This window comes from Lithobates pipiens, unplaced genomic scaffold, assembly GCF_037356315.1.
Source record: "Lithobates pipiens isolate NorthernLeopardFrog02 unplaced genomic scaffold, aLitPip1_a1.2 Scaffold_28, whole genome shotgun sequence".
Classification (NCBI taxonomy): Eukaryota; Metazoa; Chordata; class Amphibia; order Anura; family Ranidae; genus Lithobates; species Lithobates pipiens.
In genome coordinates, this window is record NW_027507789.1 from 228,965,610 (window position 1) to 228,979,933 (window position 14,324).

At 50.3% G+C, this 14,324-nt stretch overlaps 2 protein-coding genes across 2 annotated transcripts in view; both read left to right on the top strand.

The window, feature by feature from the left end:
* The window catches only part of CEP112 (centrosomal protein 112), a 441,731-nt gene extending 437,116 nt beyond the window's left edge, over positions 1 to 4,615 (top strand). The window contains exon 27 of the mRNA XM_077460662.1: positions 4,489 to 4,615. Within this exon, the coding sequence (XP_077316788.1) occupies positions 4,489 to 4,519 (31 nt within the window). The 3' untranslated portion in view covers positions 4,520 to 4,615. The remainder of the gene's footprint in view (positions 1 to 4,488) is intronic.
* AXIN2 (axin 2) overlaps positions 4,589 to 14,324 on the top strand; it is a 32,320-nt gene continuing 22,584 nt past the window's right edge. The window contains 4 exon segments of the mRNA XM_077460664.1: positions 4,589 to 4,658; positions 4,661 to 4,951; positions 4,954 to 5,395; positions 11,396 to 11,536. Coding sequence (XP_077316790.1) covers positions 4,589 to 4,658; positions 4,661 to 4,951; positions 4,954 to 5,395; positions 11,396 to 11,536 — 944 coding nt within the window.

The following is a 14,324-nucleotide window of genomic DNA, read 5'->3' on the forward strand; positions in this document are numbered from 1 at the left end:
CTACCATCTGATTGTCAGCTCTGCAGGGCGCTCTGATGGTGTACAGTCATGCAGTAGGGGGAGGAGGGGGATTCAGTCATGCAATGGGAAAGGAGGAGATGCAGCTATGCAGTGGAAGGAAAAGGGGGTGCAGTCATGTAGGGGGTGCAATCATGCATTGGGGGTAGGGGGTGCAGTCATACAATGGGGGGTAGGGGTGCAGTCATGCAGTGGGTGGTAGGGGGTGCAGTCATACACTAGGGGTAGGGGGTGCAGTCATGCAGTGGGGGGTAGGGGGTGAGTCAATGGGGGAATAGGGGGTGCAGTCATGCAGTTGGGGGGTTAGAGGGTGCAGGCATGCAGTGGGGGGTAGGGGGTGCAGTCATACTATGGGGGTAGGGGGTGCAGTCATACAATGGGGGTAGGGGGTGCAGTGGGGGAGAGGTAAGGGGTGCAGTCATGCAGTGGGGGGGTTAGGGTGTGCAGTCATGCAGTGGAGGGATAGGGGGTACAGTGATGCAGTGGGGAGTAGGGGGTGCAGTCATGCAGTGGGGGGTAGGGGGTGCAGTCATGCAATGGGGGTAGGGGGTGCAGTGGGGGAGAGGTAAGGGGTGCAGTCATGCAGTGGGGGGGTTAGGGTGTGCAGTCATGCAGTGGAGGGATAGGGGGTACAGTGATGCAGTGGGGAGTAGGGGGTGCAGTCTTGCAGTGGGGGTAGGGGTGCAGTCTTTCAGTGGGGGGTAGGGGATTCAGTCATACAATGGGGGGTTGGGGTGCAGTCATACAATGGGGGTTGGGGGTGCAGTCATGCAGTAGGGGGTGCAGTCAAACAATGGGGGTTGGGGTGCAGTCATTCAGTGGGGGGTAGGGGTGTAGTCATACAATGGGGGTAGGGGTGCAGTCTTGCAGTGGGGGGGGTAGGGGTGCATTCATACAATGGGGGTTGGGGGTGCAGTTATACAATGGGGGGTAGGGGTGCAGTCTTGCAGTGGGGGGTAGGGGGTACAGTCATGCAGTCGGGGGTAGGGGGTGCAGTCATACAATGGAGGGTAGGGAGTGCAGTCATGCAGTGGGGGGTAGGGGGTTCAGTCCTGCAGTGGGGGTTGGGGGTGCAGTAATGCAGTGAGGAGATAGGGGTGCAGTAATGCAATGGGGGTAGGGGGTGCAGTCTTGCAGTGGGTGGTAGGTGGTTCAGTCATACAATGGGGGGTTGGGGTGCAGTCATGCAGTGGGGGGTATGGGGGTGCAGTTATGCAGTGGGGAGGTAGGGGGTGCAGTCATGCAGTGGGGGGTAGGGGTGCAGTCATGCAATGGAGGGTGCAGTAGGGGTGGGGGGTTCAGTCATGCAGTGGGGGGGGGGGGTGCAGTCATACAAAGGGGGTGCAGTCATACAATGGGGGTAGGGAGTGCAGTCATGCAGTGGGGGGTATGGGGGGTGCAGCCATGCAGTGGGGGTGCAGTAATGCAGTGGGGGTAGGGGGTGCAGTCTTGCAGTGGGGGGTAGGGGGTGCAGTCATACAATGGGGGTGCAGTCATGCAGTTTGGGGTAGGGGGTGCAGTCATGCCGTGGGGGGTATGGGGGTGCAGTCATGCAGTGGGGGGTGCAGTCATGCAGTGGGGGGGGGTGCAGTCATGCAGTGGGGGGGGGTGCAGTCATGCAGTGGGGGGGGTGCAGCAGTAGCCCAGTTGGGTGAGTGACAGTCTCTCTTTGATGTGGAGTTGTATTGGAGTGACAGTTATATTGGTGTTGGGGGGGGGGGGGGGAGGAGGGAGGAGGAGGGGGAGGGGGTTGGATGGATTCTCAGCTTTCTACACATCATTCTGAGCTGCTGCTGCTGTGGCTGAACACTGAGCTGAGAGCGGAGAGAGAGGAGCCTGGGGGGCACAGCACCATCTCCGGGCACCCTGGCACCCCTGCAGGCATGGTAAGCCTCACCTTTGATGTGGCTGCTCTTTGAAGTGTCTGCTGTGTGATACAATGTAGCAAGGTGGGCTATAGTGTGACCAATGTGTGTGAGAGACCCCCCCCTTCCCGAGCCTCCTCCCCCTCCCCCCTCCCTCTGATCTGTAAGAAGCTGTGCATGCCTGGCCAGGGGTCATTCTACACTGAGGAGGGCAGCAATTGGGGGCTCATCCCACCAGGTAACCACAGCACAGGATCTGCCAATATCTGACATTGGATTGGCCCCTGCCACTGGATATGGGGGGCTCTGAGCTCTGTGTATGGGGGTCTCTGAGCTGGCTCTGTGTATGGGGGTCTCTGAGCTGGCTCTGTGTATGGGGGTCTCTGAGCTGGCTCTGTGTATGGGGGTCTCTGAGCTGGCTCTGTGTATGGGGGTCTCTGAGCTGGCTCTGTGTATGGGGGTCTCTGAGCTGGCTCTGTGTTTGGGGGTCTCTGAGCTGGCTCTGTGTATGGGGGTCTCTGAGCTGGCTCTGTGTATGGGGGTCTCTGAGCTGGCTCTGTGTATGGGAGTCTCTGAGCTGGCTCTGTGTATGGGGGTCTCGGAGCCGGCTCTGTGTATGGGGGTCTCGAGCTGGCTCTGTGTATGGGGGTCTCTGAGCTGGCCCCCGTGCCCTGGGATGGTCAGGATTAATGTGGATAGAAGTTGGGATGAAGACGGTTTTATTTCCCTGTTCATGTCGGCGGTCTGCGCCGTGCGGTGAATTCCTCCTCTACATTCGGGGACAATATCCTGGACGAGGTCGGTGTTTGGAGATTGTGTTTTGTGTTATGTTGGTTAATGTTTGTGCTGTTGGAGTCTTCCTGTGCCGGGGACAGTCTGTGAATTGCCGTGGGCCGTATTTCCAATTTAGTGGCAGCGCGGTCCGGTGCGCAGTGTGCCCCCCAGATGTGGCCGGGCTCCCTGGTAAACAGGCGGATGGAGCGCTGAGAGCTGGGGAGGTTGACTGATGTGCTGGGTGGGTTTCCTCTGATATTAATCTGGGAATGGGAAACAGATGAGAGACGAGGCAACGCAACACGCCGGGGAGGAGAGCGCTCTCAAATCCTTTTCACCTGCACACTGCCAGACCCTGCACCCCTCAACCTGTGCCCTGCACCCCCTCAACCTGCACTCTACACCCCTCATTCTGTACCCTAAACTCTGCATCCTGTTCTTCGCACCCCTCAAATCCCTACCCTGTACCCTTACAGCCTATACCCTGCATCCTCAGCCTGTTCTTCACACCCCTCAACCTGCACCCTGCATCCCTCCACCTGTACCCTTACATCCTATACCCTGCATCCCTCAACCTGTACTGTGCACCCTTCTGCCCTATACCCTGCAACCATCAACCCATATCTTGCACCCCTACCCTCTATACCCTGCAACCATCAACCCATATCTTGCACCCCTACCCTCTATACCCTGCAACCATCAACCCATATCTTGCACCCCTACCCTCTATACCCTGCAATCATCAACCCATATCTTGCACCCCTACCCTCTATACCCTGCAACCATCAACCCATATCTTGCACCCCTACCCTCTATACCCTGCAAGCCTAAACCTCATACCTTGCACCCCTACCCTCTATACCCTGCAAGCCTAAACCTCATACCTTGCAAGCCTTCATCCCACATTCTGCACCTATCACCCCATACCTTGCACCCTATACCCTGCATCCCTTACCCCATACCTTGTAACCCTCAATCCATACCCAGCAGTCCTACACCCCATACACTGCAACTGCAGCCCTCACCCTATACCCTGCACCCCTCAACCTGTACCAATACATCCAATACTTTGCACCCCTCAACCCATACCCTGCACCCCTCAACCTGTACCCTTCACTTTTACACTCTTATGCCCTACATCCCTCACCCTATTGCCTTTCTAGCCCAACACCCTTTCTCCCCCATACCTTTTAAAGCTACATCACATACCCTGCACCCTCAATCCATACCCTGCACCCCTCATCCTTCACTCCATTCCCTACAACATACCGCACACCCCTCAATCCACACTTGTCCATTCCCTACACTCTCCACCTAGCACCCCATACCCTGCACTATGCACTCCATCCCTGCACCCTCACACTGCACACTATATCCTGTACCCCAAAACCCTGCGCCAACCTTCCTGCTACAAACGGGCACCCTACACTGGCCTGGGCACCCTAGTAGGCTTCAGAACCAAAACTGACCAAAATAAAGAGTCATTTTCCAATGGTACTTGAAAAGAATTGCTTTTATAGCTGCTCTATCTATCTATCTATCTATCTATCTATCTATCTATCTATCTATCCATCCATCCATCCATCCATCCATCCATCCATCTATGGTCTTGTTTGGGTTCCTTTCTCTTGCTCCCTCTCCGCCGGGCTCTGGACATAGGGGGTTAAGGCTCTCCACTTGCATGGCGTCCTTTGAAGGCGCTGTGTGATTTGCATTGTGTAGGTCTGTGGCTCTCTGTGGCAGTGAGGAGTTGAAAAGACTGTTTACTTTTTCTTTTGATGTTGGGCGGATCTGGTTTTGGATTAAATCAATACTTTCTTTTCATTTACAGAGGGAAGAAGGCTCGCAGGATCCCCTGCTGACTTGAGAGAAAGAGAGAGAGAGAGCAGATTACAGAGGAATTTCACATCTACAATAGCAGCCGGAGAGCCATGAGCAGTGCCTTGCTGGGGACTCACCTCTCGGATGAGACCAGCAGCTTTCGAGAAGACGCCCCTCGCCCGCAGTGCCAGGAGAAGAAGGCCAGACGCCATGCCAGTTCCCAGCCCCGAGCCAAAGATCAAAGTCCGCGCCGCTCTCTGATACCCCCCGGAGAAATGAAGATGGTTTGGGGGAGCCGGAAGGCAGCGCGTCCCCTGACTCTCCGCTGGCACGGTGGAACAAGTCCTTGCATTCCTTGCTGGGTGATCAGGATGGAGCTCACCTTTTCCGGACTTTCTTGGAAAGGGAAAAATGCGTGGATACTTTAGACTTCTGGTTTGCCTGCAATGGTTTCCGACAGATGGACATCAAGGACCCAAAACACTGAGGGTGGCCAAGGCTATCCACAAACGCTACATTGAGAACTGCGGCGTCGTGCCCAAACAGCTGAAGCCTCCCACCAAAGTTTTCATCCGGGACTCCGTCAAGAAGCAGCAGATCGATTCCACCATGTTTGACCAAGCTCAGGCAGAGATCCAGGCCATGATGGAAGACAACGCTTACCACATGTTCCTCACCTCCGATATATACCTCGAATATGTCAGGACCGGAGGAGAGAACACGGCTTACTTCAACAACATGGGACCCGGGAGCTTAAAACTGGTCAGCGGCTATCTGCCCACTTTAAACGAGGAGGAAGAACTGAACTGTGTGGACCTAAAACACAAGGGCTCACCATCGGTGGTGGCTCTGTCCAGCAAATCTTTGAGGGCTACTGCAAATTCCCGAGCCAAGGAGGCCATTGACCACTGCTACAGGTAGGACCCAGCTTTCCCTGTCTTCTCCCCTTCACTGTGTGTAATGTGTTCTTCATGGAATCCTAAGCATCCTGTGTACCTTCAATGAGTAAGGGCAAGTTGTAGTTCTCTTCTGTGAACCAATTTACTATCAATAATGAGTTGTCCAATGGTGGTAGATGGAACTTTTTTTGGGTGACTACGTCTCAGGTTTCTCTTGGTTGTTCCTGCTTTGAATGAAAGCAACAGATCCAGTACTTGTCCAGTTGTCCCAATGTTGGTGGTGATCGGAGGTGGACTGTAGAATCATTCAGTGTCATCTTCATCCTTTATATACAGAATATCTTATGGAAAGAATTGGTTTAGTCAATGTTGACGGACTACCAACTATCGTCATACTTATTACCTCGATATTTATTAACAAAATATTCTGATTGTGTTGGTTTTTATTTTTGTTTTCAAACTTTGAGAGAACGCAGAAAGTTGTTTTGAGCTTGGCTTGAATGCTGTCCTTGAATCGGAGGTGTATGCAGAGTCTTGGGTTTGCCTTGAAGCCTATCCTTGCATCTGAGGTGTATGCAGAATCATGGGTTTGTCTTGAAGGCTATCCAGGGCTCCTGAGGTCTATGCAGATTCTTGGGTTTGTCTTGAAGGCTATGCCAGGATCTGAGGTCTATGCAGAATCTTCTGTTTAACTTCAAGGCTATCCTGGGATCTGAGGTTTATGCAGAGTCTTGTGTTTGTCTTGAAGGCTATCCTTGGATCTGAGGTCTATGCAGAGTCTTGTGTTTGTCTTGAAGGCTATCCCTGGATCTGAGGTCTATGCAGAGTCTTGTGTTTGTCTTGAAGGCTATCCTGGGATCTGAGGTCTATGCAGAGTCTTAGGTTTGTCTTGAAGGCTGTCCTTGAATCGGAGGTTTATGCAGAGTCTTGGGTTTGTCTTGAAGCCTATCCTTGCATCTGAGGTGTATGCAGAATCATGGGTTTGTCTTGAAGGCTATCCAGGGCTCCTGAGGTTTATGCAGATTCTTGGGTTTAACTTCAAGGCTATCCTGGGATCTGAGGTTTATGCAGAGTCTTGGGTTTGTCTTGAAGGCTATCCTGGGATTCGAAGTGTATGCAGAGTCTTAGGTTTGTCTCGAAGGCTATCCTGGGATCTGAGGTGTATGCAGAGTCTTGGGTTTTCCTTGAACGCTAACCCGGGATCTGAGATGTATGCAGAGTCTGGGGTTTGTCTTGAAGGCTATCCTGGGATTCGAAGTGTATGCAGAGTCTTGGGTTTTCCTCGAACGCTATCCCAGGATCTGAGGTGTATGCAGAGTCCTGGGTTACCTTGAAGGTCATCTTGTTGCATATATTGAGATCACCAGCCATTGGTGAATGTGTGTGGAGTGAGGTGACCTCGGTCATATGAATACGCACACAGCTGGTACCCTGCTCACCCCAGGTGACCCTCCTCAGGAGATGCTCACTAGGTGGAGGACATCGCCCTCTGCTGACTCAGCTTGCACCTACACCAACAGTGAGAGCGCCAATAACCACGTTGGATGCCATGGCATGGTACATCAGCGGGAGGAGTGATGATTGATCCAACCACATGTTTATTAGTGTTGTGATGATAGGACATAGTAAGCTTGACCTGGCCATCAGCCATATCAATAATTGTCTATTGTATACTGATATAGTATTTATTATTACTGACCTAGAGATCTGCAGAACATTGCTCCGTGCCATCCTCTCCTGACAAATCCATATGGATTCATTCTGCAGATTATGCAGATTATTCCATCACTGACCTCTCTACAGATCTGCAGAGCAGTGCTCCATCTCTTCCCCCTCCTGACAGATCCATATTGATATATTCTGCAGATTATTCCACCAATAGCAAAATTTCTGAAAATAATTGCACACAGGAACTCCACCATTTCCTGGTCACGTGACTTGTGCCATGGAGGTTGTCCTGTGACTGCAGTTGTCATGCTGTGGAGGTGTCTCCTGTGGTGGTGGAAGGGTTAAGGCATGAAAGCCGGAGGTTAATTGAAAGGAATGTCTTGGCTTTGAAGTGGGATGACTTGGAAGAAGATCCCCTCTGATCTGGAGTCATATAATGGATGCAGTCTGTACTTCTATCCGGCACCATTCTATTATTGCAGCACAGAGGATTCTGAGATGAAAGTCCCACTTTATATCATCAGATGTGCACCGCTCAGGGGAAGGGCCCGGGGATCCCAGCTGTATCCTACGGGGCCCGCAGAAGAGCTTTACCGGCCTGGCTTAGCTTGGCTTGGGACTCCAACCGGAGTTCATTCAGGAAGATAAAGCCGCTTAGTTCTAACAGGAGCTTTACCATATTATCCATAATAATTCCATCAGTCACCAGAGGAGCTTACACTCTAATGTCCCCTCCCTCACAATCACACACTATTATTATTATTATACATTTATATAGCTCTGACATATACCACAGTGCTGTACAGAGATCACGTAGCCAAATCACATCAGTCTCTGTACCAGAGGAGCTTACACTCTAATGCCCCCCCCCCGTCAACACATATGATTATTATAATACAAATATATATTATATAGCTCTGACATATATTGCAGTGCTGTACAGAATCACTGAGCCAGTCACATCCATCTCTGAACCAGAGGAGCTTACACTCTAATGTCCCCTCCCCGACAGTCACACACTATTATTTATTATACATTTCTATAGCTCTGATGTATACCGCAGTGCTGTACAGAGAACACGGAGCCAGTCACATCAGTCTCTGTACCAGAAGAGTAGCAGTGGCGAGTGACAGCGGAGGAAATGAAGTCTCTTCCTAGGAAGGCTCTGGAGAGGAGGGTTGTTGAATCCGCCTTTAGCGAGCCACGGGCCTTCAGGGATTGCCCAGGCCCCTGTTATGAGGGAGGGTCTGCGTTTGATTAATCTGGAAAGAATCCCTTTAAAGTTTTGAGATCTGGCCTTGCTCTCATTCCATGACAGACTCTATGTGAGGGGCAACTTGGATTATCGTTCCTGTGGAGAACCGTGGTTGTCCAAGAGTGGAGTGTGGCGGGGTGTAGGAGACGATGGACCATTTCTTGCTCCAGTGTCCTTTAATATAGTCATCTATAAGCCGGTGGGTCGAGCTCTGGCTATCCCTTTCCTTTCCCGCGTGAGTTATGCGGAGTGGTCATACGGGCCTTTCAGACTCATCAGGATTTGATTTTAGGGCACTTTTGCTAGTTAGTTTAGAAGTCCGTTACTTTACATGGAATGCACGGTGTCAGGTTTATACTTCCTGTGGAGGTGGTGGGTGCACAGTATTCTGGGTGAGGCTGGGAGGATTCGGGGTCTTGAGAAGGACAGGTGGCGGCTGGGACCTTGGTCCAAGGCTCGGAGAAATGTCCGGTCCCCGTAGCTGCTGTCTGTCGGTCTCTGGTGTACGACTTTTCTTTCTGTCCTTTCATGTCCCCCTGGATTTCTCTAAGATCAGATTTTTGAGAAAAGGCTCCATGCACGGGATCCAATCCACGTGTAATCGTTTCTTAGCCTGAGGGCGTGTTTAGGTGGAGGTTAGGGCTTTGAGGAACATTATGATATTACTTTTGTTTATATTTTTTCTGGCTGATGTAAACTATTTTTGTTTACATATATGTGTGTGTAAATATGTTTTATTATGTTTGTAAGATTTTTAATAAACAAATTTTACAATCTAATGTCCCCTCCCCCCCACGGCGGTATGGACACACACTGGGGCCAGCCTGGTTGGATGTGACTCAGTCTCAGAGTCCAAAGAGGGAACCCACAAACACGGGAAAACCCTCCAGACTTGATGGAAATAGAGAAGTGACGGGATCTGCATCCAGAACCCCGGTGCTGCGATGTCACAAGGCTGACCACCGAGTCCCTGAGCCGGTGTCTGAGTCCCGGTGTCTGCCGCTCACCTGGAAGATGAAACTTCTGAAGAGACTTTTTCAGGGTCTCCTCTCTCAGGTGACATAATAATCGTCTTATTTCACATTACTATTGGATCTAAACTGCTACCTGAAGACATGACAGTCCATGGAGCCTTGTAAGAGGTACCACAAAGGCCGAAGGCTGTGTCACGTGGGGTGCTTTACTGGTAGAATTTCAGATGTTGTCTCCATTATAATGGCCTAAAATGCCATCAATAAGACCTCTGAGGTTCTTCAGAGTTAGAATTCCCCTCCACCTCCATCAGAACCCGGACCGAACCAGCATTGCTATAGATCAACCTTTTCTTCCCAGAGGAACCCCAAGATATACCCTTACATTGGTGATCAGTGGGAAGAATGTTCCTTACATTGGTGATCAGTGAGAAGAATGTTCCTTACATTGGTGATCAGTGAGAAGAATGTTCCTTACATTGGTGATCAGTGAGAAGAATGTTCCTTACATTGGTGATCAGTGAGAAGAATGTTCCTTACATTGGTGATCAGTGAGAAGAATGTTCCTTACATTGGTGATCAGTGAGAAGAATGTTCCTTACATTGGTGATCAGTGAGAAGAATGTTCCTTACATTGGTGATCAGTGAGAAGAATGTTCCTTACATTGGTGATCAGTGGGAAGAATGTTCCTTACATTGGTGATCAGTGAGAAGAATGTTCCTTACATTGGTGATCAGTGAGAAGAATGTTCCTTACATTGGTGATCAGTGAGAAGAATGTTCCTTACATTGGTGATCAGTGGGAAGAATGTTCCTTACATTGGTGATCAGTGAGAAGAATGTTCCTTACATTGGTGATCAGTGAGAAGAATGTTCCTTACATTGGTGATCAGTGGGAAGAATGTTCCTTACATTGGTGATCAGTGAGAAGAATGTTCCTTACATTGGTGATCAGTGAGAAGAATGTTCCTTACATTGGTGATCAGTGAGAAGAATGTTCCTTACATTGGTGATCAGTGAGAAGAATGTTCCTTACATTGGTGATCAGTGGGAAGAATGTTCCTTACATTGGTGATCAGTGAGAAGAATGTCCTTACATTGGTGATCAGTGAGAAGAATGTTCCTTACATTGGTGATCAGTGAGAAGAATGTCCTTACATTGGTGATCAGTGAGAAGAATGTCCTTACATTGGTGATCAGTGAGAAGAATGTTCCTTACATTGGTGATCAGTGAGAAGAATGTTCCTTACATTGGTGATCAGTGAGAAGAATGTTCCTTACATTGGTGATCAGTGGGAAGAATGTTCCTTACATTGGTGGTCGGTGGGAAGAATGTTCCTTACATTGGTGGTCGGTGGGAAGAATGTTCCTTACATTGGTGGTCGGAATGTTGCCCTACCAGACAGACAGAAAGGTAATTCCTGTGGTTCGGTGGGCTCTGTTGGGTGTTGTGGTCTCAGCACTATGTAGACACCACCGTTCGTCCATCAGCCACAACTCCAGTGCTCTGTAGCCCCCGGTGGAGGACTCTTGGTTGGGGGTTGGGGGTTGGGGGTTGGTGGTTGGGGGTTGGGATAGGTGGTGGGAGGTTGGACAGTCCTTGACATGGAGTCCCAGGTCACACATTAGAAGAGGTCAGGGTCCTCGTCACTTCTGAGGGGAATGTCAGCTCATGTAAGGAGATCCCGGCGCCCCCAGCAGGCCAATGTCAGAGGCTTGGAGGGGGTAATATAACCTCTACATGGAGAGTCCCCAAAATGGTGACCCCCCCCCCAGCCTCCCAGTCAGTACCATGTCCAGGTGGGAGACAATATTTGGTGCCGGCCTGACTGGTTACTTTAATGTTGCGGCCAGTGTGGCGTCACGTTGGGTAAGAGATAAATAACGGGTGTAATCATTTCAGTGGCGGTTTATTTTGTGGTATTGATTTGGCACCAACATACCCCACGGCGCTGTACATAGATCAGATACGGAGGTGTCGGGGGGGGGGGGGGGAGGGGTACACCAGGGACATGCGGATATACGTTTCAGCCGGCAGGTGCGGCCCCTGAAGGGCCAGTGTGGATAAGGGAGGGTTAAAGTTGGGGCGACGTTCAGTGACCTCATCTCTGTTCTGTCCCGCAGGGCGTACAAGAGGAGCGACCCCGTCAACCCGTACCACGTCGGCCTCCGGATTCGTCTTCGCCCCGCCGCCAGCACCAATGAGAGCGAAGTGTCCAGCGACGCCATGACGGACGACTCCTTGTCCATGACTGACAGCAGCGTGTAAGTGGCCCCTCACCCCGCGTGGTACTCTCCTGTGTGTGTGTCACTTTAAGGATACTTTAAGAGCCTGCAGAGCTATGAAAATCCTTGCTGTAGGTAATATGAGACTGTCAGAGGACCACCAGATGCTTGTTTCCTCTGAGGTCTGCGGGTCGGTCTTCAGATATATTAGGTGAAGTGAGTGTCTCCCCCACATCCCCCCCCCCCCCCCCCCACCGCCGGTCGGCGTTTGAAGCGACCGTCTGCTGCGGACAATGGCTGACTGAACCGTCAGGGGGCCAAACTACAAAGCGGTTTCAAATATGGAGCCCCCCCCCAGGATAAGCGTGTGATGGGCCCCCCTCCTCCATCCATCTCAGCCACCTCTGCCCAGTGTCCAGTCCGGGCCTCCACTACCCCTCGATGTTCCCCATCCCCCGCCGTTCTCCGGGAGTATCTCTTGCTAATTATTGGGATAAGTCTCCTTCCCATACGGCGGAGGGTCTTTATTCGGGGGCCCCCTCCCCCCCCTCCCTCCCTCCTCGCTCTTCCTTTTATTTACAGACGAGCGCCGGACGCCAAGGGAACGGAGCGCATTGAACTTCAAACATCACCTTATCTTACAAACCAGCCTTTTGATGTGCGTGAGATCACAGCGCCGGTGCCCAGCCCTCGCCAAACGCAGGCGACGCTCAATGCATCGCCCACCCAATCCCTCATTCACAAGCCGCCGCCGCCGCGCAACTGTTTTTGTTTTTTTTTTGGCCGCGTGGCATCTGCTGAACCCTCCACCGTAAGGGAAACGCCCTGGTTCCGGGAATGTCGCCCCCCCCAACCCCGCCAAATTAACATTTTACCCATTTTCTTTTACAGCGGTCGGGGGGGGAACTAAAACGCTCAGCGGTCGGGGAAGTGGAGCTTGCTGAGACTTTTAGTTCCCCCAGTCTGTTGCTTTTAGTTCCCCCGGTTGTTGGAAGGGCGGACCGCACACAGGTGATTCTGGACCTCTCTGCGAGGCGGGAAACCCTCGGGACCGCGTTCCCTCGGTACATGGGATGGGGTAATGGGAACCGTCTATAAACCATAAAAAGTGTTACCAGGGTGCCCTCTGCTGGTGAAGCTGGGTATTCCTCCATGACATTTCCTCTCTTCCTATATTATTATTATATAGGATTTCTATAGCAGTGCTTTACAACATTATATATATTGGGTATTATATCACCCCAAAGTTGGCGTCAAACTTGGACAGCCAATCGGCAGTCTGTAAATAAGAAGGAAAGCATTGGTGTGATTGGTTGGTGGCTTTCTGCCATATGTGGCGAGGAGTGACCCCCCTTCCCCCCCTCAGTGCGCCCCTGGCCCAGCGCATGGGGTGATCAACCTGCGGCCCGCCAGCTGTTGCAGAACTACAAGTCCCATCATGCCTCTGCCTATGAGAGTCATGCTTGTAACTGTCAGCCTTGCAATGCCTCATGGGACTTGTAGTTCCACAACAGCTGGAGGGCCGCAGGTTGAGCAGCCGTGCCCCAAGGTCGAGTATATAAAACAACACAATTCTGAGTGTTATTCACCTGTGAGGGGCGCCGCCATTGATGAGGGTCTGCAGGTTCCGGGGGCCCAGCCCTCCAGCGGCAATGGGGGCTCTACAATTACTGTTCATCTATCTTCTGATACATCTGCACAGACTCTTGAAGTATCTGTAATATGTAAACGAGACGTTTGCCCCTGCTGGTGGGATTGTAGAAAAATCAATATACCACACCGTATATCATCAATACATCATCAATAACAATCTATCACACTGTACACATTTAGATCCTGCATTGGAAAAGGGGGCAGCCTCTTGAAGTATCCATTATGTGTAAAGGAGAAGTTTGCCCCCTGCTGGAGGGATTGTAGAAAAACCAATGCATCATCCATAACAATCAATATACCACACCGTATGTCATCAATACATCATCAATAACCATCTATCACATTGTTTACAATTAGATACTGCACTGGGAAAGGGGACAGCCTCTTGAAGTATCCATTATGTGTAAAGGAGAGGTTTGCCCCCTGCTGGAGGGATTGTAGAAAAATCAATACATCATCAACAACAATCAATATACCACACTGTATATCACCAATACATCATCAATAATAATCAATATACTACACTGTGTACTTCTATATCCTGCACTAGGGAAGTGAACAGACTCTTGAGTTATCTGTTATATGTAAAGGAGAAGTTTGCACCCTGCTGGAGGGATTGTAGAAAAATCATTATACCACACCGTATATAAATAATACATCATCAATAACAATCTATCATACTGTATACATTTAGATCCTGCACGGGGAAATGGGACAGTCTCTTGAAGTATCCATTATGTGTAAAGAAGTTTGCCCCCTGCTGGAGAGATTGTGTTAGTATCAATACATTATCAATAAAAATCAATATACCACACTGTATATCATCAATAACAATCTATCACACTGTATATATTTAGATCATGCACTGGGAAAGGGGACAGGCTCTTGAAGTATCTGTAATATGTAAAGGAGAAGTTTGCCCCTGCTGGAGAGATTGTATTAGTATCAATACATTATCAATAATAATCAATATACCACACTGTATATCATCAATAACAATCTATCACACTGTATATATTTAGATCCTGCACTGGGGATGGGGACAGGCTCTTGAAGTATCTGTAATATGTAATGGTGAAGTTTGCCCCCTGCTGGAGAGATTGTAGAAAAATCAATATACCACACTGTATATCATCAGTACATGAATAACAATCAATATACCACACTGTATATC